Source organism: Castor canadensis, chromosome 18 (assembly GCF_047511655.1).
Source record: "Castor canadensis chromosome 18, mCasCan1.hap1v2, whole genome shotgun sequence".
In the NCBI taxonomy this organism is placed as follows: domain Eukaryota; kingdom Metazoa; phylum Chordata; class Mammalia; order Rodentia; family Castoridae; genus Castor; species Castor canadensis.
The window spans coordinates 4,506,323-4,530,634 of NC_133403.1; the positions used below are offsets into that span (position 1 = coordinate 4,506,323).

Below are 24,312 nucleotides of genomic sequence, written 5' to 3' on the forward strand. Positions count from 1 at the left end.
TTTAGGAATAAGAATATAAAGGTATGCTCAATTTGAAAAACCATAATTTGTAATGACCATAGTAAAGACTGGATCAGGATCAGGTAAAAATCATTACATCAGGCAGAACATAAATGAATGCTAAAATGAGAGGAAATTTTGCATTAATTATTTTGGGTGAAAGTGTAGTGATATGTGTAAAAACCTCAAAGGGTTAACATGTATGAGGGAGAGAGAGAGACAGAGACAGAGAGAGAGAGAGAGAGAGAGAGAGAGAGAGAGAGAGAGAGAGAGAGAGAGAGAAGGAGGAAGAGAAGAGAAAGAAGGAGATTAAGGGGAAGTAAGTGGCCTGTTGGGAAGAACAGGGAAGGGAATAAGAGAAAGAAAGAAGGAAGAACAGAAAACAGAGGTTATTAGGGTAGAATTTCTTTTTACTGTTAGGATAGGGAAAGATTTCTTATATGAAAAGCACCAAACATAAAATAAAGGATTGCTGGAATGGGCTACATCTAAATTAAGAATTTCTGTTCATTCAAAGGAAAGCTACTTATTGGGAGAAGATATTTGTAACATATATAACCCACAAAGGGCCCATACCCAAAATGTGTAAAAACCACCTACCAAAGAATAAAAAAGGAACAAACTTACTCAATAAAAATGAAAATGGTGCAAATACTGTGCACACGCATGAAAATGGAAAAATGAGACCTTTTGGAACTATTACAGGAATGGGGGGAGTGGGAATAAAGGAGAATGATGAAAGTCATAAATTTAACTATGATATGTTTGATATAGTGTAAGAACTCTTGTAAATGTTGCAATGTGTTCCCAGCACAACAATAATAATAATAAAAAAGAATGGCAGAAAAAGAGAAAAAATGAGCATGACATGAAAATGAAAAAAGAAATACTTGAAAGACCCTTCTCAAGAATATAACCAAATGGTCAATAAATACCTGTCAAGGTGCTCAACCCCATTAGAAATGAAAAATGCACATTAGAGCCACAAAAAATTGTTACTCACTCACAGGAATGGCCAAAGTTTAAAAGAAAGCAGACAACACCAAATGTTGACTGTCCTACAAGGAAGATGAACTATAACATGCTAGTGGGAGTATAAATTTAAACATGTTGAAGACATGATCAGTATTATCTATTAATGTCAAACAGATGGGTTCCATATGACCAAGCAATAAAGCTCCTTTAGCATACAGAAATGCATGATCCAAGGCACTAAGAGACACAAAATGTTCATAGTAACATTATCCAAAATAGCCAAAAAAGAACCATATTCTTGTTAATCACCCACTGAATGAATAAACAAACTTGGTATGGTTATATAATATAATATTCTACAGTCACGAAAATGAGTAATTGCGGCAAAATGAAGTTTCCAGATATAATGCTGACCAAAAGAGGCAAGAAACAAAAGAATGTACACTCATGGTTACATTTATATAAAATTCAATAGGCAAAGTAGACATTAGGATGGTAGTAATATATGGGGGAAGAAGGGAGAATCACAAAAGAGGCTTTTGATTATGTGGGTAATCATTTTGTGATCATTCACTGACCTGTTTCTTTATGTTATGAACACTTTTATGCTGTATATACTCCACCCGCAAAAATAAAGAAGTCTATACTTACAGGCAGGAAAACTGGGTTCTGTGATATCTTTGTCACTAACTCATGATGTAAAGGCAGGACAGTAATTTTCAATAACAATGCTAGATTGATCAGTTATAAAACGAAAGGTTTGGGCCAAACCAACCTCAGGGTCTCTCTGTACATTTATGTAGGGCTAAAATTCCAACACTGGTGGCAGTTTACCAAATGCTGATTTCTTACTTTGTGCTAATTTCCAGGTACTTATGAACAAAGAGTGCCTACAGGTAAAATCTCTGGTGAACAGCGCAACCACATTGACACGTACAACATGACACCCTCTACCTGACAGCTTTGACTCGATTAAGAATTGAAAACAAAAGAGCATGCTTAGTTTTAAGTCTGGGACTTTGCCCAAGTCATTCCCATATCTGGATTAGCCCGACCTTCATCCCACATCTACATCTAAATGAGCCCATGTGCAAGAACTTCTTTGGGTGCCTGTGTGTGTAAGGTGGTTCATACCTAATCCCTACCCACGCCCCAACACTGAGCTTGCACTGCCCGACTTAACTCTTCTTTGGTGATCTCTCACTAATGTTTACTGTAGCTCACATGTCATCTCTGTAATCCCACTATGAACGCCTTGGAAGCCCTTAGAGGATCAGTTACTAGGACTGGTAATGAGTGAACGGAAAATGAGAAATGTCTACACGACGGTTTGTGCAGATGACTTTTCATAACTGTTGGCAGAAATGCTGAAAATAGAATACTAGATAGACAAAATAAAGCAATGGTTATTTGAAGGAAGGAAGATACTCGTGTATGCTGGTAGGGGTCGCAGTTAATGGAATGGAGGAAGTAAAAGATGGTGGGAGTAATAGTGAAACAGGTAGCTGTAAACATGGAGAAGAGACAGGATCAGGGCGGGCTGAAGACGAGGAGTAAGACTGTGACTAAAAGGAAGACATTTTGTCCTCAGAGTGGTGGGGTGAAGAGATTTTTTGAGTAAGGGGAATGAGTGATTCATGCTTAAATTTCCTAGACAAAGTAGGAAGTGATCTTGACATGGTGGTGCATGCTTGTGATTTCAGAACTCAGGAAGCTGAGGCAGGAGGATCTTGAGTTCAAGGGCAGCATGAGCTACATAGTGAGTTCAAGACCAACCTAGGCTACATGGTGAGTTCCATGCCAGCCCACAAAACTTAGAGAGACACTGTCTCAAAAAAATGTAGGAAGTGAAGATTTCTGCTAACAAGGAGGGGACAAGTGACTGAAAAGGAAAAAAATAATTGGATTGTTGGAACATTCACTGAGAGGACCAGGGTAAAATACTCAGAGAGGAAGGTATAGTGACTCCTTCATGAAGACTACCTCCAAGTCCACCCAGAAGGGACCAGCCCCTTTTCTGGGTGTGCACAGAACATCTCCTTCAGAGGCACCACCTAGGGGCAAGACCATGCTCCTAGCTTTTCCTGGATCCCAGTTTCCCTGGTCTTTTTTTCCACACAAACTTGTGGTGGCCCCACTTTGATCTGTCTCCTTCAACTTAGATCCCTCTAGGATCCATATAAAAATAACCCCCCCCGGGAAATAGCATGTTAATCATGCCTTTTAGGAAAACAAAAGCAAATTCTAAGAGTCACAGGAAAATCAGGAATAGGTTTTTTTTTTTTCTTTGTGGATCTTGGGATTGGGAAAGAGTGTAGCAGAAGGCAGTTGTTTTTTGATCCTAAGCTTTGAAACAAGACTTGGCTCTTTATTCTCCCTCCCTCCAGATAATTTGTGTTGGTGAAAAACCTGTTATTGATTGTCTTATTCTAGAATCCAACTCAGTTTTACTTATATTAAGTACTTTTTGCAATTTCATTACATATTGGGGTTTTCTGGGATTGTAACTATCATTAAAACTGGAGAAAATTGGTATGTACAAAAAAATCATTCACTATTTCAGAAAAAAAGAGCATTGCCTTGAAAGTTTGTACTCATACGTTTCTGGATCTGTCTGTATTCATCCATACTGATCTACATAGGGGGAGATTATTGAATCACAGCATTTTAACTTTTGTTGTCCCATCCATTAGTATACAAACAAAATACACATTATCTTATTACAAATTCATTGATTTTTTTGTTTCCATTACATAGTAGTACAAAGACATTCAACAAATGGTTTTGAAATTCTATGTATGTTGTACATTGTAAATGATTTTTTATTGTAAAATATAGATGGCACGGAATTTGCCATTTTAACTATTTAAGTGTATAATTCACTGGCATTAATTACATTCACAATAAGACACAATATTTCTGATAAGGGGGAATTATAATAGGGAACTTTGTAGGGACAATTGTTACTATGAGAATGAAGGTTATAGATAAGAAAGTAGTTTGTAACAATGTTCATTTTTTGATTTTACAACTTGCAAAAGAATATCAGTATTTTTAGGTACTATAAACTGAAACATGTAAGGATTAAGAGACTGTGCCTACAACCACTTTTATTTTGTTTTACAACCAATTCTTAATATATGTATTATTGGAGGTTAAAAACCCATGAACAAAATAATCTTTCCTGGTAATGATCTGCTTAATAAGTAACCAGTACAGATTCAGTTACCGGAGTGTAAAAGTGTACAATCATATCTAAGTTTAATCATTATTAATATTATGCAAAACAAAACCTTGTAGGCAAGAATGGACTCTTACTGTGTTATTTTCCCAGCTGACCACAGACCCTACATGGTAACATAAACATTTTCCTGGTTTCCTTGCACCGCCGTCCAGTTTGCCAATGTTCCATCTGTCCCCCACCACCATGAAGCCACCACTCCTGTGGCTTCTTTAACTGCTGTCATCCTGCTTCAGTGCACATTTATGCTCTTTAGAACCATGAAACTGTAGATGTCAGAGTTAGATTAGCAAAATCTATTCACTTGTGGGGGCGAGGGGCAGGAAACATGTGAGCACAAAGCCCATGATACCCAGGGAATCCTCTGCTTCTTCTAGCCTTCCTGTCCTGGGGACTGTTTAAGTGATTCCTTCATGAACATCACCTCTAATTCCATCCAGAAGGTACCAGCCCTTTTTCTGGGTTTGCATAGAACATCTGCCACACTTGTGCATATACTCTATTTCAGACTGGGTCTTACTATATTTGCATGCCTCATCATAAGGGACTAATTGTTTCATGTGTAGAATGCTTATCTCCTTAGCTCTATGGTGATCTCTCATCACTCAAGAATCTTTATTACCCTAATTCTGAGCCTAACAATTTGCAGTAGTGCTGGAAAATGCTCACATTGCGTTAGGGAAGCTGATGGCATCTAATCTAAGCAGCTAGCTGGTTTATGTGTAACAAAGACTCAGCTCAATAGAAGAGCCATAGGGTCAGATTTCTCTCATGAACACTGAGACACCTGCCTGGACTGTAAACTTGGGGAGATTATTTTATTAGTCACTAGTTCGTGAAGATAAATGAGTTACTCTTTCCCTATTTTCTTTATGTGCTGCTGAAACTTCAAATTCCTATCTTCTTTCATTACTGACTATCGCCAAGGAATAATTATTTTAGCAATTATTTATGTTATGTCACCTTTTTTACAGGGGCAGTTAGATAAAACAGGACAAATTTAAGACTAGTCAGAACAATAATAAAAAGTATTTTCCTTTTGGTTCAGGGCTTGATAATCAAACTAAAAATGAAAATATAAATCTGGACTGAGTATGAATCTGTGTAAGTAAAATCTATACTGAAAGTGTAAGTAAGTTAATATGTGGTGGGAAAGGCAGAAGGCATGAAAAATCCTCCTCTTTACTCAAGTAATAATAATTACTTGAATGATTGAGACATTTTGTCCCTTCCGTGTATCTATGTTTTCATATCCTTAAGACTCTCAGAGGGTGAATTTACACTTTGAAGGTTCCCATGACTTGAAAGTCTACTATGAATTCAGGGTCTTCAAAGCTCCCCCTTTCTCTTTTAGGATTTGATAGACCTCAGGGAGTTTAAGAAATCCACATGTTAATTCTATTGACAGACTACACATGCTGATCTTAGCACTCTGACCCCTTCAGAAAACCTCTTGAAGCTATAATACCAGAAAACACTGAACTCACTGAAATTCCCAAAGCCACACAGATGAAGAGGGAGATGATGGAGAGGTAGATCTGGAGTCGCTTTCCACCAAACCGCTTCTTGAGATATTCCGGCATGGTCATCACCTGCAGAGACAGACATCAACAGGAATTCACCTTCAGAGCCCAGCAATTCAGATTATCCAACATTTACTAATGCATATGGGCAGTCAAGCATTGCATATGGCGCCCTGGGAGTAAATATGTGAGAAAGGCATGGTTCCTTGGTAGAGTGGCAAGGCTGGAATGACCACAGGCAGAATGACAATCTTGGAATCTCTTCGTAGCTCTGATATTTCCTACATATTGTGACCTTTGGAGAATTCCAGTCTCTGAATTTCCCTTTTCCCAAAGTGGGGTTTAAAAACATATTTATTAGTACATATTAGTTTTATAGCATGGTTTCATTGTGATATGTCCATATATGATTTCAATGTAATTTGGTCAGATTCACCCACAATTCATTCATCTTCATCTCCCTTCCCCCTACTTAAAACAATTTTAACAGCAATAGGTTTGATGGTTCTATTTTCATACAAGTATATAAAGTGTATAGGCCATATTCACTACCCTTTACTCTCTCCATTCACCTTCCCCTGAAGAGTATCCACCCCCTAAAGAACCTGTTTAATATACCTGTTCTTCATTTGAAGTGTATATTTGCTGTTCAAAGGGGTTTTGCTATGGTATTTCACCCATTCAAAGTGTGGGTTTGATGTGAAGGTGCATGAAAAATGCCTACAAACCAAATGTCTGGTAGACACTTAACAAATACTTTTAAAATTATTTTTGCCAGTAATGTTGTGATCTAGTAAATAGCATTCCTGGTAAATAACAAGCCACAATTATAGTCACATAATGAATTAATAATTGAAAAATTCTAAAATACACTTGGATATGTATTTATATAATCACCTATTGAAAAGAAGACCATTTCATTCACTCTCTATTTAGAGGAAAACCTGTGGTCTTCATTACTGAAATAAGAGGTTGGCTGTGGAACGTATGATATAAGAAGTAAGGTTTTCTGATTTCTTCAGAGTAGATTATGCTCATGGTTTAGTCTCCACTATAAAAAGATGCTAATAAATATTTATATTTCTCTTCGAAAAAATAAGATGGGGAACTCTTGATAGACCAGCAATTGTGAATAAACCTGGACAGATAGAAAGTCATGTCTAAGAACACATATACAGGTCTGTGTCACGAGTCATTGAACCAAGGATAGAATCTTTCAGTAGAACTTGTTCAAGTCTGGAACTACAAGGGACCCTGGATGATCCAAATGTGACCTTCTGTGTAATAGCCAGAAAGATTGTCCTCTGAGCACCCTCATCCCGGGAATTACTCTCTGACATAGCAACCCATAGTCTAAGCACCAGCACCAATAGGAATAAATGTGGGAACTAGGATCAGAGAGACAGAATAGTGCCCTAGTTGGTTGGGAACATTTGGATTGAAGTAGAGCCATGATAACTATAGTATATCCTGCCCTTAATTAAAAAATACTACAACTGTTGGGATTGCAAAAATTATAAAGAAGGGCCAGGAGTGTTGGTACATGCCTGTAATCCTAGCATTTGGGAGGCAGAGGCAGAAAGATCACAAATTCAAGGCCAGCCTGAGTTACAGATTGAGACCTTGTCTCAAAACTACAAAAACAAAACAAAACAAAACAAAACTATAACAACAAAATTACATTGCAAGAAAGTATCATGAAGATGTGGAAACAATGATTGGCAAGATTGAAACTGGGTATGGCTATTCTCAATAGCAATCTGGCATCACTTAGTGCATTTATATAAATGCAAACCCAGAAATCCTGGAACAAATGATGCTGGAGCAATGGTTTCTAATAGGGAGTGATTTTATCCCTCACCAGGCAACATTTGAAAAGTAACTAGTGCTCCCAATATCTGGGGTGTTGCCTAACATCCTACAATGCACATACCAGCATCTCACAACAAAGAATTTCTAACTCAAATTGTCAATAGTGGTGATGTTAAGAAACTCTGAATTACAGAAACTCTTATATAGTTCTATAAAAATAAAAGGGTAAGATTGTTCGCCACGACAGTACTTTTATTTAGCTTTTAAATTATTCACTTAAGAAACTTAAATTCAGGAGAATTCGTTTCTATCATTCCTCCAAAATTTCCTTATGTTGCCTTTTGCAGTGCTAGGGAGCGGCAGGGAACCCAGGTGTCCATCAATAGGGGACTGAATGAGCAGAATCCAGAAAAAAAAACTGGATATACATGTGTAAGTGAGGAGTTTTAAAAGACAAATACAAACAGGGGGAAAAGCACCCAGAATAAATTCTATAGCCAAATAGCATTTATGTAAATTAAAAATTTATCTATATATGCATGTATACATAAAATACCACCATATGTTTCAAGGAGAATTAACTATTTAATGTAACCTCACACATTCAAGTGGAGTCTTGTCAGAAGAAGGTAAATGGAAGCAGAGAAGGGAAAGGAAAGCAAAATATTCTTAAAAAATTAGTCTTCATTGGGCAGATTTCAAATAACATTATGCTATGTGATGAAGGGTGAGATTAACTCAGTTGTATGGCGCTAAAGACCAATAAAGAAAAAATGAGCCTGTGATGGTTTGGATATTATTTGTCTCCCAAAGGGGCACTTCTGGAAGCTTGGTCTGTAGTGTCATGGTATTGTGATGGTGTGTCCTTTAAGAGAGGGTGATTAGGTTTTTCTTGAGGAAGTGAGTTAACTCTCCTGGGAGTGTGTTCTTGCTCTTGCAAGATTGGATTAAACTATGAGAGTGGGTTGTTACAAGCATTTTGGCTTTCTCTCATTGCCATGAGACCTCTCTCTTGGGCATATGTCACTTCCCTGTAGTGCCATACACCAAAAGGGACCTTGCTAGAGCTAAGCAGCTGTTGGTGCTTCTGAACCTTCAGAATTGTGAGCTAAATAGACCGCTTTCTTTATAAAGAAAATAAAGGCATTTTATTATAGCAATACAAAGTGGACTAAAAGCCATTAAGAACCTTAATTAAGAATTAAGAAAAATATAAGATTTCAGATTGACAGGCTCATGAATAGATCACAGCCATCTACTAACTTGGTTTATCACCTTCTTGTCCATTTCTTCAACCCCATCGCTGTTGACAACCTCCAGCTTCAAGCCCAATCCCTATATATCATCCCCTTTAAACCACTCCAGGTGTTCACGGGGTCCTTCACTCTCTCATCCTGGGTTTTGCTTATACTATTCCCTACTCTTGGTAGTGAATAGTATATCTTTACCAAACTGGCTAACCATTTCCCATTCCTCAAGTCTCTACTTAGACGGCACTTTCTTAGGGATGCATTCCTGACTAGATTAGGAGTTCTTCTATTGCCACCTGGGATGGCATGGGACAGCACTTCCACATGAGATGTCAAATTTATTTGTTTCCCATCTTTAAAGTGATGGATCCATGGCTTCTCACTCACAAAGGCATCTATGATGTTGTGTGCAGTGACTGGCACAGCTTGGATGCTCAAATAATGTTACTGAAAAAAAAAAGACATCTCCATTGAAAATTCCAGCCCACAACTCCCTCCTGACCAAACTGTACACCTCACTCTCCTACTTCCTGCAGGGTATCTCCATGTTAGTGTCTTATAGGCACCCAGTTCCAATGTTAGCTCATTGTTCTTCTGTCATTGGTCATCTGTCTGCCCTTTGGAGTTCCCTGCTCCATTAATGGAGTCCTCATGCATCCAAGACATCAAGCTTAAAGTCTTTGAGCTGCTCATAATGCCTTCCCTTTCCACTGTGTTCACCTCTAATCACACCTGTCACTGACAACCAAGAGACATCATCTCCCTTTCCTTCTGGTTTTCATTCTAGAACCTAACAAGGGATTCTGTGAACTTTGTCTCAAGTCTGTTGTCCTCCAAAAAACCTCCAACCCCCCCTCCTGTAAATCAGATTATGATTCTTGACCACCTGGAAGTCCCTACACTTCCCATTTCCAGGAGGGTATAGGAAATTTTTAAAAAAAATTTTTTAGGTATGGGGGATTGCACTCAGGGCCTAGTGCTTGGTGGGTAAGTGTTTCACCACTTAAGCCATGCTTCTAGTCCTTTTCCTTTTTTTTCTTTGTTTTTCATACAGGGTCTTGCTAACTTTCCCGTGGTTGACCTCAGACCTTGATCTTCCTGTATCTCCATAGCTGGGATTACAGGCATGAGCCACGATGCTCCCAAGCCTTAGGACACACTTTTAAAATTTAGGATATACATAAACCTTTCATAATTGAATCTTACGTACACCTGAAGAACTTATCTCTACTTCCCACAACCCCTTCCCCATATACTCTCTATTTTAATCATAATTTTACCTGATTACCAAACATTACAAATGAGGATTTTCAGTTTCCCTATATATTTTTTTTCTGGCCCTGCATGATTCAACTTCTCTATCTATAAAGCAAGCTTCATTTCTCAAGATTTAAGTCAAATTACCTCTGAGAAACTTTTCTTAAGACAAATGGATGACACCAGACTCGGGGTTTCTATGCCAGGTTAACCTTTACCATAGTGGTCCTTATACAGGGTCACTACTAATTTCTCACCTGGTGGCAGTCATATTATACACTGGTAATTCCAATAGGGAAAGGGAAAGGGATTTTATCTTTTTCACCTGTATATTCTTTTCAATAGGATTGGTGAGGGCTGAATAACTAGGCTTCTTGATTGAACAGAAAGGATGAGTGGGACAAATGAATGCCTGGTAGATACACTTAAAGGATTTTCCCAGAATATCTGTGGATACTCACCCCTGCCTTAATGTAGATGGGGACAAAGAACCACCCCAGAAACAGCAGTAGCAGTAAGGCCTATAAGAAACAAAGGAGTGTAAAGTTAAAGGGGTTTGACTTGTGGCCCTTCTCATTTCATGACCTTTGAGTCTGAAAAGAAAAAAAGGTTTTGTTAGTTCCTGTTTCATTCAACAATTATGATCCCCAGAAACTGTGGTTTGCTTTCCTCTCTTTCTATGATTCAGAAGCTACTATTTTCTGGGGCTTAGTATGTGACCAAACATTTATGATAAGATATGGTCAAAAGGCAACAGTGATGTGACTCCAGTTGGACTACTGTAAGATCATATAGCCTTTGCCAAAAGGAATAATCTTGATTGGTAGAGATTATATATGGGTGACAATGAGAAAGGAACGGGAAGAATATTTTGGGTGATGGCTGGTGAATATGCTCAAAGTACTTTTTATGCATGTATGGAAACAGAATAATGAAACATTAAAATTATAAAAAATAGGGAGGAAGATGATAAGACATAATAGCACAGAGTATGAATGTGGTCAGAATACATTATATGCCTGTATGGAAGTATCACAATAAACCCCACTGTAAAATTAAAAAGAGAGGTTTCCACTCTCTTTAAGTCTTGCCAAATATAATAATGATAATAAAATAATCCAGTATTAAAATGCAAGTGTTACACAAAGCCTCCACATTTATCACTTATGTTGTCCCTGTAACAACTAGTGAGGCAGGTACAGTCTGCACAGGTATTATTGTGGTGGAACTTGAGCCTTGTAGAGATTAAGGACGTCCAAGGTCAAAGGCAAAAAGCAGAGCAGCAGGGTTATCTGCATCCTGATATGACACTAATTAGGCTATAGGTCATTCTGTCCATGCTTCTATCCATACCTCTGCATTCTGAAGTTCTGAAGTTCATGTTCAAATCTCAGGCCATAGGACATATCTGGCCTCTGGCTGGATGCGTATAGGAGTCCTTGACACTTCTGAAGTAAAACAATCTTCAACAAGGGAAGGGAAAAAGCTTTTGTGATGACTCAAGGCCAGTTACTTCCTGAGTCCATTTAGGGGTGGTCTGTTTAAACTCACTGTGATCCGACTTTCTTCCACACAAACATCTTCCTCTGATTGCAATGCACACACATGTACATGAAAACATTAGGAAAGATAAAAGAACAGAAAAACTCAGGCTACTCAAGAACTATTTATGACACTCTCAGTACATGCCCAGCCATGTGAAAGGTGATAAGGTGGTGTGAGTACAAGAGAGGACATATTCCCTGTCCATAAAGAACTTAGACATTGATTAAGGCAATATAGATTATACTGGGGAAATAATAGTAGAACAATTAGGAACTCAGTCACGGTCTTGTAGATTCTGCCTACTATCTCTTAAATAATTCACTCCTTATCCTCCTGTCACTTTCTAGGTCAAGCCCACTTGGACAATTTCTACTTATCCTTCTGCATCAGTACCAGGAAGTTCCCTTTGTTGAGGACCAGGCATGAACCCTGGACTGGGAAATAATGGAGCTTGCACAGTCTCCCCATAGTAGGAGATTGCAAAGCCTCTCCTACCATATTTCTCCCAGCACCTGGTGTCTTGACCTTTGTTCCTGCATCTCCTTGAAGAAAACAACCTGCTGTGTCCTCATACCAGCCCCCTGATGCAAAAGTAGATAAAGTACCAGAACTCTTTGGAGACTCCCTGATGCCAGATTAATCAATACCTTAGATAAGGTGTCCTGCGTGCCTTGATGATTCCAGGACAGATGTGTTGTAATTAAGCTTGTATAGCCTTAGGAAAATTAGCCCACCAGACCTCATTCCTTTTACCTTAGATCAAAGAATTGTTGAAGCTTGATTTTTACCTGAGTCCTTTCCTTGTACTGACCTATAAAATAAACACTCTGGCTCAGGTAGGTGCTCTGGTTTCCCACCAGAAACGTGTAGCCCTCCCGATCCCACTTTTTGGTTGTATGTCTGTGTGTCTGTGTGTCTTATTTCTCATTCCCCACCTCTCTCGGTTAGATTCCCGCAGCACACCCACGCAGGTCGCGGGCGCCCTTGACGTGTGCCAATCCCTACCCGTCATTCTATGATGGATGTGCCTCCTCTGAGCTCTCTCAATACTTGGTGGATACTTCTTTCCTTGTACTTTCTACCCTATTGTTAGTGCATGCTTGTATTCCCAGAGAACATGAGCTTCTCACATGTGGAGCTTCTAGTTCAGGGCTGGGCACATAGTTTTGTAGCTCAGAGAGGAGAGTAAAGGTGAGAGCTCAAATGGTCAAAGAGGTTAAGTGAAAGCAAGGATTGAGTCATGCAGAAATGACACCTCAGGTAGAAATCACAGCGTGAGAAAATGCTCACTAGTCAGTAATAATAGTAACTGGAATGATCCAGTTAGGATGGGGATACAGAGGTGCTGAAAGTCAAACAAAAAGTAGACTAAGGGAAAATAAGAATCAAAGAACACGACTGACACAGACTCCCAGAAAAACCTAGGATATGCTTGATTAAAATATCTGGATGTGTGTTTGATTTAAAGAAAAAAAGTCCTGAGGTCTCTTACATGTGACTCAAATGCTGCAACTGCAATTCCCGAGGCTGCTCCTGTCCCTGCCAGGCCCACGAAATGGCCACTGCTGATGTTACTGGCAAAGAGAGAGGCTCCAATCTGGAAAGAAAGAGAGAAGAGACTATGGTTAGAATTAAAAGGTCCAAATCAGACTTCTTGAAAATGGATATATTTGAGGTGGTACAACCCTCTTTAGCAGAGCAGGGGTCAGCAAGTTATGGTTTATGGGCTAAATCTAGCCGGTCATCAGTTTTTGTATGGTCCATAAGCCAAGAGCAGTTTTCAGGTTTTTGAATGGTTAAAAAAATCTAAAGAAGGATGATATTTTGTGGAATGTGAAAATGTATAGCTAAATGAACTTTAAATTTCAGTGCATATAATACTTTTATTGGAACTCAGCTGTGCTCATTGGTTTTGCATATTGACAATAAACATTTTTTTTTGGTGCTAAAGTCATAGGGCTGTGTTGTTGAAATAAACTCTCTGGGCTATAAACACCAAAATACTTACAATTTGGCCATTTACAGAAAAAACTTGAACTTGCCTTAGGGGAACATTAGTGTTTTTACCTATTCTCTGAGTTGAGACTATCTTTGGCCCCAAACTGCCATACCTCCTTTCAGCTCTTGACCCTTGAATCAGAAACAAGGGTCAAGAGGAGGGAAATTCTTTTCTATGCTCCCAACCATAGGACCCTGTTGTCATCCATCTCCCTTTCTATCACATTGCCTGCTGTTCTTAAGACTCTGCTGAATGGGCATGGATGAGAGTCAGTCCTGAGGGAACAGAATTGGACTGTGAGGCCCTGCAGCATTTCATCTGTATCTACTTGTACAGCCCACTGTAAAACCATTTTTTCTATTCAGATATTTGGGGCCAAGAGAGGGATGGAGACAGTTTGTGGCTTTGGGATTGGTTGAGACTTGTGTGTTTCACAAATAGTTCTCAGAAGGCAGTGTCTAATTGGATGCCCCAAATAAAAATCCACTTTGAGCTTGCAACTGGTCTGCTCCATTCATCCTGGCCAGGTTGTTTTCCAACCTCCATTTCACTTCATTTAGATGAACCAGAAGGTAAATACACCCTTATTCCCAACAAAATCCTGATGCTTTGTAGGTTCATAGAAGAAGAAGATACAGACTACCATGATGGAAATATAGTTGACCACACATCACAAATCAGAAAGGAGAATATCCACAGGGCAACAGTCAGGAGGGTCGTCATTAATACTTACAGAAAACACAATTAGCCATCAATAAGTGCATCAGAGTTAGGGAGGCACTCAGGGCATGGCTATGGTCTGGAACTAAGCTGAACGTGGAAGGAGGAGAGCAGAGAGTAGAGTCTGATCCAGACAAGAGGAATCACAATTAGCTCAAGCATGTGGAGCGAGTTAAGAAGCCAAGGCCAAATCCTCATGATTATTGAGGAAAAGCACATGAGTAGAGCTCAGTTAGGGAGTCTGTAAACGTGAGACTAACCCTGCCCTCAATCCATGATACTCTGTAGTTTTTTGAAATCAAGGTCACCATCATGAAGGATTTACAAAAGAGCCCCCAGCAAGTGAGCAACCAAGGTACATCAGGTACAATCAACATCTCCAGTGTTTCCTTTGTTCACACTTAACACACAGGACATTTCTTTACAGGAAACTCTGGCCTACTTACCGGCCACCAGGCTATATTTCGACCAGCCAGGAAGAAGCCTCCAACCGTGCCTCGGTTGGTTTTCAGCATCGCCTGAGCAGAGAGGGAGACACATGAAGTTCAGACAACAGCAGACGCACCCAAATTTTCTCGGCCACTTGGTCAGGGTGCTGACATTGGTGAGTTTTTTAGTACTCCTACTGAGACATGTTTTCCTAGATATTGTGATTGAGTATTAATTTTTAAAATTTAGGATTCATTAATGGTACAAGGAGGTTCCATCTGAAAATTCCATATTGCAAATAGTGTATTTTGAACAAGTTTACCCCCTGACTCCTTCCTCATCATTTTTTTACTGTACAAAATAATGGATTCCATTATGTCATTTCCAGATGTACAATGTACGTCAATCTCCCATTACCTTCTCATTTTTCCCCTCTCTCTTTTCCCTCCCTCCTCAATATTCCTCCGTTTAGGTTCATGCCCAGCATAAAATTTTAATGAACTTCAAAGACAGTTTTGTAACATCTCAGGGTTGGAAGGACTTCAATAAGTAATATTCCATAAAATCATTATTTACTTCCATCTATGGAAACAATGATTAAAGCTGTCCTTGGAAGAAAATTTGCATGCTGAAACTAAAAAAGAAGAAACGAATAGAATGTATGCCTTATTTAAGAACTCAACTCATTTAGTCAGAAAGTGAGTAAACAACAATGGGAAGAAATAAATGACATTTTTGTTTATTATACCAGGTGCTGGAGATGCCAAACAGAACAAGTGTAGCTCCTAGTCCTGTCTTTTCAAATGGTGAGGTTGCTAGGAGAACAAATTCACTTAGTACAAGCATTATTTATGTCACACACAAGAAAATGGTTCAGATAAAGAGAATGACATTTGTGAAAATTGGTAATGTCATCTCAGTCTGTCATGCCACACCTCTCCCACCCAAAGAAAACTTTCTCCCAACCCTCGTACCCACCCTGAAAGTCCACTGGGATCCCACATACCCACAGCCCAACAGCAATCACCACCACAAAATAGATGACAATGACAGAGATGTCAGCAGCATTTTTGATGCGCTCTGACAATGCAGGCAGCTCTGGGGTCCCATTGGTGGTGCTGGGGCTTAATGTGCTGGTCATGGCTGCAGGTGGTGCTGTCCCCATCCTGAGGATGGCTCCTTCTTTATATAAGAACTTGGTTAATGATTAGTCTGGGGAAGGTGGAGCAAGATATCAGAGCCAGCTCCTTGGTATGTCGAACTTTAAACCTCTCCTGTGAATCCAGGCCCCAAGACTCCATCCCTCCAGTGGTCAGTGTTGGCTTCAGGAGAGCACAAAAATCAGGGAGAGGGTGAGAATTTAAGGTAGAATGTGGGATGACCACTGAGTAGAAATCTAAGGAGATTTGTCCAGTTCAAGTAAGGACCAGAGAGAGAGGAAGGGAGGCAAAGATGGGAGAAGTGTAGAGGTGGAGAGACCAGGAAAGAGCCAGGTGAGACACGGGATAATAGTTCCTTAAACAATAGGTAGGATTCTTTTTTTATTTGATTTTTATTAGGATACATTCTCTATAAGGGAGGATTCATTGTGAAAAACATTTTTATTAGTATATGGTGTTATACAGGGGTTTTCATTGTGACATTTCCATTTGTACATGTATTATGCCCTGATTTGTTTCAGCCTTCCACCCTCCTACCTCATTCCCCTTCTTTAAGTGATTCCAACAGGTTTCAATGTTCCAAAGTCCTACTTGTATAGAAAGCGCATCAGTCATATTCACCCTCCTTTACCCTCTTTGTTTACTCTCCCCCTTCCACCAGTGCCCTCCACTTAACATGACCTGCTTTACATTCCTGTCTTCATTGCTCAAGGGTTTGTTCATTGTTCAGTGGGGATTTTGCATTGGTGTTTTACCTATAAATGCATTATGTTTAAATCAGTCTAACCCCTCCACTACTCTTCTCTACCTTTCCCCCTTATCCTGTATTGTTTAACAGTTTTTAGTGCTATTTTTAAAAATCTTGTTCCTTCACAGATGTGATGTTTCATTACTATTCACTCTACCATTCTTTTTTCTTTTCTTCCTCCCTTAGTCTCTTCTAATAGCTCCTCTTTTGGAAACATGTTCTGTATATATTTATATGTGTATATGATAATGCTTATATTTATATTGGCTCTGTCTTCTACATATGAGAGAAAACATTTGACTTTTGGCCTTCAGAACCTGGTTAGCTCCACTTAAGATGATGTTCTTCAGTTCCATCCATTTACCTGAAAATGACAAAATTTCATTCATTCTATATACAATGGAATAAAACTCCATTGTATATAAATACCACATTTTCTTATTCCATTCATCAGTTTTAGGGCATCTGGGCTGTTTTCATAACTTGTCTATTTTGAATAATGCTGCAATAAACATGGGTGTGCAAGTGTCTTTATTGTAACCTGACTTACAATACTGTTTTCCACAGTGGTTATACTCATTTACATTCCCATTAACGGTGTATGAGGGAGGGGGTGGGGGTGAGAAGGAGGGAGTGGGGGCAAGGGAGGTGGTGGGGGGAAGCGGGGAGAAATGACCCAAACATTGTATGCGCATGAATAAAAGAAATAAAAAAAAAACAGTGTGTGAGAGTGTTCCCTTTCCTCTGCATCCTCTCCAACATTTATTATTTTATTCTTGAAGATGGATATTTTAACAGAAGTGAGGTACAATCTTAACGTGGTTTTGATTTGCATTTACTTTATAGCCAGGGATATTGAACATTTCTTCATGTGTTTTTTGGTCATTTGTTCTTGTTTCTCTGAAAAAGCTCTGTTCAGTTCATTTGCCCATTTCTCCATTGGGCCATTGGTTCCTTGGGAGTTTAGTTTTTTTGAGTTCCCTGTATATTCTGGCTATTTAATCACTTGTCAGCAGTATAGTTGGGCTGATTGCTCACACCTATAATCTTAACTAATCAAGAGACAGAGATTAGGAAGATTGTGGTGTGGAGACAGTCCTGGGTAAATACTTCATGAGATTCTATCTCGAAAATGTCCAACACAAAAATAAGGGCTGGTGTAGTGACTCGAGTGGTAAAGCTCCTCGTTAGCAAATGGGAGGCCCTAAGTTCAAATTCAGTACCACCAAAAAGAGTATAGCTGGAAAAGGTTTTCTCCCGTTCTGTGGGCTGTCTCCTCAATCTGATGACCATTTCATTTTCTATGCAGAAGCCTTTTAGTTTCATGTAGTCCTGTTTGTCAAATTTTTCTCTTAGCTGTTGAGCCGTTGGAGTTCTATTTAGGAACTTATTACCTATGCCTATATGTTCCAATGTGTTCTCTACTCTTTCCTGCACTAGTTTCAGAGTTTTTGGCCTTATATTAAGGTCCTTGATCCACTTTGAATTGATAATAGTATAGCGTGAAAGCTATGGATCTAGTTTCATTTTTCTACATGCAGATACCCAGTTTTCTAGGCAACATTTGTTGAAGAGGCCTTTTCCCCCATCATACATTTTGGGTGCCTTTGTCAAAAATCAGGTGGGTATAGCTGCATCGGTCTTCTATTCTGTTCCATTAGTCTTTGTGTCTGTTTTTGTGCCAATACCATGCTTTTTTTTGCTATGGCTCTGTAGTGTAGTTTGAAGTCAGATATTATGATACCTGACTTCATTTCTCTTTTTGTTCAGCATTTCCTTGGGTATTTGTGGTCTTTGTGCTTCCATATGAGCTTTAGGGTTGATTTTTCAATCTCTGTGATGAGTGTCCTTGGGATTTTGATGGTGATTGCATTAAACATATAGATTGCTTTTGGTAGTACAGCCATTTTCACAATATTATTTCTGCCAATCCATGAGCATGGGAGATCTTTCCATCTTCTGATGTCTTCTTCAGTTTCTTTCTTCAATAGTTTATAGTTATCATTGTAGAAGTCTTTCACTTCTTCTGTAACATTTATTCCTTGGTATCTTATTTTTTGGAAGCTATTGTAAATGTAAATGTTTTCCTAAATTCTTTATGAGTCTGTTCATTATTGGTGTGTAGAAAAGCTAATACTGATTTTTATATATTGTTTTTGTATCCTGTTATTTTGCAGAAAGGATTTATTATGTCTAGGAGAATTTTGGTGGAGTTTTTGGGGTTCTTTTAGGTATAAGATCATATCATCTGCAAATAGGGATAGTTTGACTCCTTCCTTTCTTATTTGAATTTTTATTTCTTCTTCTTGTCTTATTACTCCAGCTAGGAATTTCAAAACTGTGTTGAATAAGAGGGGAGAAAGTGGACACACTTGCCTCCTTCTTGACTTTAGAGAAAATGGTTCCAGTTTTTCCCCATTTAGTATGATGGTGACTATAGGTTTGTCAAATATAGCTTTTAGTATGTTGAGGTACATTCCTTCTATTTCTAGTTTCATCAGAGCTTTTATCAAGAAAGGATGTTGAATTTTTTTGAAGGCTTTTCCTACATCTATTGAGATAAATATGTGATTTTGTTCTTGCTTCTGTTTATGTGCTGTATTACATTTATTGATTTGCATATGTCAAACCATCCCTGAATCCTTGGAGTGAAACAGACTTGATCACCATGTGTAATGGTTTTTTGTTTTGGTGGCACTGGTATTTGAACTCAGGGCTTCTGGCTTGCTAGGTAATCACTCTACCACTTGAGTCACTCTGCCAGCCCCCTTTTCTGTTGGGTATTTTTGAGATAGCATCTCCAAACTATTTCCCTGGACTGGATTCTAATCTCAATCCTCCTGATTTCTGTTTCCTGAGTAGCTAGGATTATAGGTGTGAGCCATCAGCACCTGGCATCTTTTTGATATGTAGTTGAATCGGTTTGCTAGTATTTTATTGAGAATTTTTGCAACTAAGTTATTAACAACTCACTTTTTGTTGTTTTGCCCTAGTCTGATTTTGGAATGAATGCAATACTGGCTTCATATAATAAGTTAGGCAGTGTTCCTTCCCCTTCTATTTCATGGAACAGTTTAAGGAGGGTTGGTATCAGTTCTTTTCTAAATGTTTGATAGAATTCAGCAGAGAATCCATCAGGTCTAGGACTTTTCTTTTTTGGGAGACTCTTTATTGCTGTTTCAATTTCATGTTGTGTTATAGATCTATTCAGGTGATTAAGGTCCTCTTGGTTCAGTTTTGGATTATCATAAGAATCTAGAAATCTGTCCATTTCTTCAAGATTTTCAAATTTATTTGAATATAGGTTCTCAAAGTAGTCTCTGATGATTTCCTGGACTTCCATGGTGTTTGTTGTTATCTCCCCTTTTGCATTCCTGATTCTACTGATTTGGGTTTTTTCTCTGCTCATTTTAGTCAGGTTTATTAGGGGTCTGTCAATCTTGTTTATTTTGTCAAAGAACCAGTTTTTTGTTTCATTAATTCTTTGTATAGTTTTTTTGTTTCTATTTCATTGAATTTACCTCTTATTTTTATTATTTCTCTCCTTCTGTTTGTTTTGGAATTTGCTTGTTCTTGTTTTTCTAGGAGTTTGAGATGTAGCATTAGGTCATTGATGTGAGATCTTTCAGTCTTTTTAATATATGCACTCATGGCTATAAACTTTCCTCTTAGGACTGCCTTTGCTGTGTCCCATAGGTTCCAGTAGGTTGTGTTTTCATTTTCATTGACTTCCAGGAACTTTTTAATTTCCTCTTTTATTTTCATTCATCATTGAGTAATATGTTGTTCCATTTCCAACTGTTTGCATGTTTTTTGCTATTACCTTTGTTGTTGAGTTCTAGTTTTAATGCATTATGATCAGATAGAATGCATGGTATTATTTCTGTTTTCTTATATTTGCTGAGGCTTGCTTTGTGTCCTAGGATATGATCTATTTTGAGAAGGTTCCATGGGCTGCTGAGAAGAATGCATATTGGGTAGAAGTTGGATGAAGTGCTCTGTAGGTATTGACTAGGTCCATTTGCTCTATGGTATGATTTAGATCTAAGATTTCTTTATTGATTTTTTGTTGGATGACCTATCTATTGGTGATGGGGGAGGTATTTAAGTCTCCCACTACCACTGTGTTGGAGTTTTATATATGTTTTTAGGTCCTTCAGCGTATGTTTAATGAAATTGGGTGCGTTGACATTGGGTACATGTAGGGTGATAATTGTTTTCCTTTTGGTGTATTTCCCCTTTTATTAGTATGGAATGTCCTTCTTTATCTCATTTAATCAATGTAGGTTTGAAGTCTACTTTGTCAGAGATAAGTATTGCTACCCCTGCCTGTTTTCAGGGACCATTGGCTTGGTAAATCTTCTTCCAGCCTTTCTTCCTAAGCCAATGCTTGTTTCTGTCAGTGAGATGGGTCTCCTGTAGGCAACAAATTGTTGGATCTTCCTTTTTTAATCCAGTTTGTCAAATGGTGTCTTTTAATGAGGGAATTAAGTCTGTTAACATTGAGTGTTAATATTGATAGGTGTGTGGTGATTCCTGTCATTTAGTTGTCTTAGTTGTTTGAAGGTTTGATTGTGTGCAGCTAAATCGATGTTACTCTCTACTTTCTTGCCTTTTCTTCTCCTGTGGTTTGGTTCTGCCTGTCCTTTCATGGTTTTGTTGGCTTTCACTTTCTGTGTGCAGAATCCCTTGAAGAATCTTTTGTAGTGGTGGCTTTTTGAAATTATTTATTTAGTCACATGTGCATACATTGTTTGGGTCATTTCTCTCCCCTTCCCTCCTTCCTGCCCCTCTCCCCCTTCACCCCCTCAGTTCCAGGCAGGTCCTGTTATACCTTTATCACTAGTTTTGTTGAAGAAAAGACATAAGAATAATAAGGAAGACAAAGTGTTTTTAGTAATTGAGTTAAGGATAGCTATACAGAAATATTCGTAGCATTGCTTTCGTGTACACATGTGTTATGACCCAAGTTGATTCATCTCTAACTGATCTTTACACTGGTTACTGCTCCCCTTCTTGTGATACCTCTGTCACTTTAAGATTTCTGTATTAGTTCCTCTGGAGTGGGGACATTAAATGCTTTCATGTTTTGTGTTTTCTACCTATTCCTACATCTCCCGTATGTGCTTTCCCCTTGTCATGTGATCCAAGTCCAACAACATTGCTGCATTTTCCCTGGATCTTAAGTCTGCATATGAGGGAGAACATTTGATTTTTGGCCTTCTGAGTCTGGCTGATCTCGCTCAGGAGGATGTTCTCTAGTTTCATCCATTTACCTGTAATTGATAAGATTTAATTCTTCTTCATGGCTGAGTAAAATTCCATTGTGTACAAGTACATTTTCTTGATCCATTCATCAATAGTGCAGCATCTTGATTGTTTCCATACTTGGCTATTATGAATAGTGCTGCAATAAACATGGGTGTGCAGGTGCCTCTGGAGTAACCTGTGTCACATTCCTTTGGGTATATCCCCAGGGGTGGTATTGCTGTATCATATGGAAGGTTTATGTTTAGATCTTTAAGAAGTCTCCAAATTTTTTTCCAGAGTGGCTGCACCAGCTTGCATTCCCACCAGCAGTGAACTAGGGTTCCTTTTTTCCCACATCCTCGCCAACACTTGTTGTTGGTGGTGTTTTTGATGATGGCTATTCTAATGGGAGTGAGGTGGAATCTTAGTGTGGATTTTATTTGCATTTCCTTTATGGCCAGAGATGGTGAGCATTTTTTCATGTGCCTTTTTGCCATTTGAATTTCTTCTTTTGAGAAAGAAAATTCTATTTAGTTTAGTTGCCCATTTTTTAATTGGTTCATTAATTTTGGGAGTTTAGTTTCTTAAGTTCCCTGTATATTCTGGTTATCAGTCCCTTGTCTGATGTATGGCTGGCAAATATTTTCTCCCACTCTGGGTGATCTCTTTAGTTTAGAGACCATTTCTTTTGTTGTGCAGAAGCTTTTTAATTTTATGAAGTCCCATTTGTCCATTCTTTCTCTAGTTGTTGGGCTGCTGGTGTTCTATTGAGGAAGTCCATACCTATACCTATTAGTTCCAGAGTGTTTCCTGCTCTTACCTGTAGTAACTTCAGAGTTTCAGGTCTGATATTTAGGTCCTTGATCCATTTTGAGTTGATACTAGTACAGGGTGATAAACATGGATCTAGTTTCAGTTTCTTGCAGACTGATAACCACTTTTCCCTGCAACATTTGTTGAAGAGGCTGTCTTTTCTCCATCATATATTTTTGGCAATTTGTCAAAAATAAGGTGGGTATAGTTGTGTGGATTATATTCGGGTCCTCTGTTCTGTACCACTGGTCTTCATGTCTGTTTTTGTGCCAGTACCATGATGTTTTTATTGCTATTCCTTTGCAATATAGTTTGAAGTCAGTGGTTGCGATACCTTCACTGGTGCTCTTTTTGCTGAGTATTGCTTTGGTTATTCATGGTCTTTTGTGTTTCCAAATGAACTTTAGGGTAGATTTTTCAATCTCTTTGATGAAGGTCATTGGGGTTTTGATGGGAATTGCATTAAACATGTAGATTGCTTTCGGTAGTATAGCCATTTTTACTATGTTGAGTCTACTGATCCATGAGCATGGGAGATCTTTCCATCCTCTGTAGTCTTCCTTGATCTCTTTCTTCAGGAGTTTGTAATTCTCCTTGTAGAGGTCATTCACATCCTTTGTTAAATTTACTCCTAGGTATTTGATTTTTTGAGGCTACTGTGAATGGAATTGTCTCCATATATTGTTTGTTGTTGGTGTATAGAAAAGCTAATGATTTTTTTTTTCATTTTTCTTTTATTATTCATATGTGCATACAAGGCTTGGTTCATTTCTCCCCCTGCCCCCACCCCCTCCCTTACCACCCACTCCGCCCCCTCCCTCTCCCCCCCCAATACCCAGCAGAAACTATTTTGCCCTTATCTCTAATTTTGTTGTAAAGAGAGTATAAGCAATAATAGGAAGGGACAAGGGTTTTTGCTGGTTGAGATAAGGATAGCTATACAGGGCATTGACTCACATTGATTTCCTGTGCGTGGGTGTTACCTTCTAGGTTAATTCTTTTTGATCTAACCTTTTCTCTAGTACCTGGTCCCCTTTTCCTATTGGCCTCAGTTGCTTTAAGGTATCTGCTTTAGTTTCTTTGCGTTAAGGGCAACAAATGCTAGCTAATTTTTTAGGTGTCTTACCTTTCCTCACCCCTCCCTTGTGTGCTCTCGCTTTTATCATGTGCTCAAAGTCCAATCCCATTGTTGTGTTTGCTCTTGATATAATGTCCACATATGAGGGAGATCATACGATTTTTGGTCTTTTGGGCCAGGCTAACCTCACTCAGAATGATGTTCTCCAATTCCATCCATTTACCAGAGAATGATAACATTTCATTCTTCTTCATGGCTGCATAAAATTCCATTGTGTATAGATACCACATTTTCTTAATCCATTCATCAGTGGTGGGGCATCTTGGCTGTTTCCATAACTTGGCTATTGTGAATAGTGCCGCAATAAACATGGATGTGCAGGTGCCTCTGGAGTAACCTATGTCACAGTCTTTTGGGTATATCCCCAAGAGTGGTATTGCTGGATCAAATGGTAGATCGATGTCCAGCTTTTTAAGTAGCCTCCAAATTTTTTTCCAGAGTGGTTGTACTAG

General features: G+C 38.7%; 1 protein-coding gene across 1 annotated transcript in view; it reads right to left on the reverse strand.

The window, feature by feature from the left end:
• Positions 1 to 15,919, reverse strand: part of LOC141418925 (solute carrier family 5 member 4) — an 81,667-nt gene extending 65,748 nt beyond the window's left edge. The window contains exons 1-5 of the mRNA XM_074061441.1: positions 15,758 to 15,919; positions 14,769 to 14,840; positions 13,096 to 13,200; positions 10,520 to 10,579; positions 5,704 to 5,808 (exon numbers count right to left, since the gene is read on the reverse strand). Of these exons, the coding sequence (XP_073917542.1) occupies positions 5,704 to 5,808; positions 10,520 to 10,579; positions 13,096 to 13,200; positions 14,769 to 14,840; positions 15,758 to 15,916 (501 nt within the window). The 5' untranslated portion in view covers positions 15,917 to 15,919. The remainder of the gene's footprint in view (positions 1 to 5,703; positions 5,809 to 10,519; positions 10,580 to 13,095; positions 13,201 to 14,768; positions 14,841 to 15,757) is intronic.
• Between the last annotated feature and the right edge of the window lie 8,393 nt (positions 15,920 to 24,312).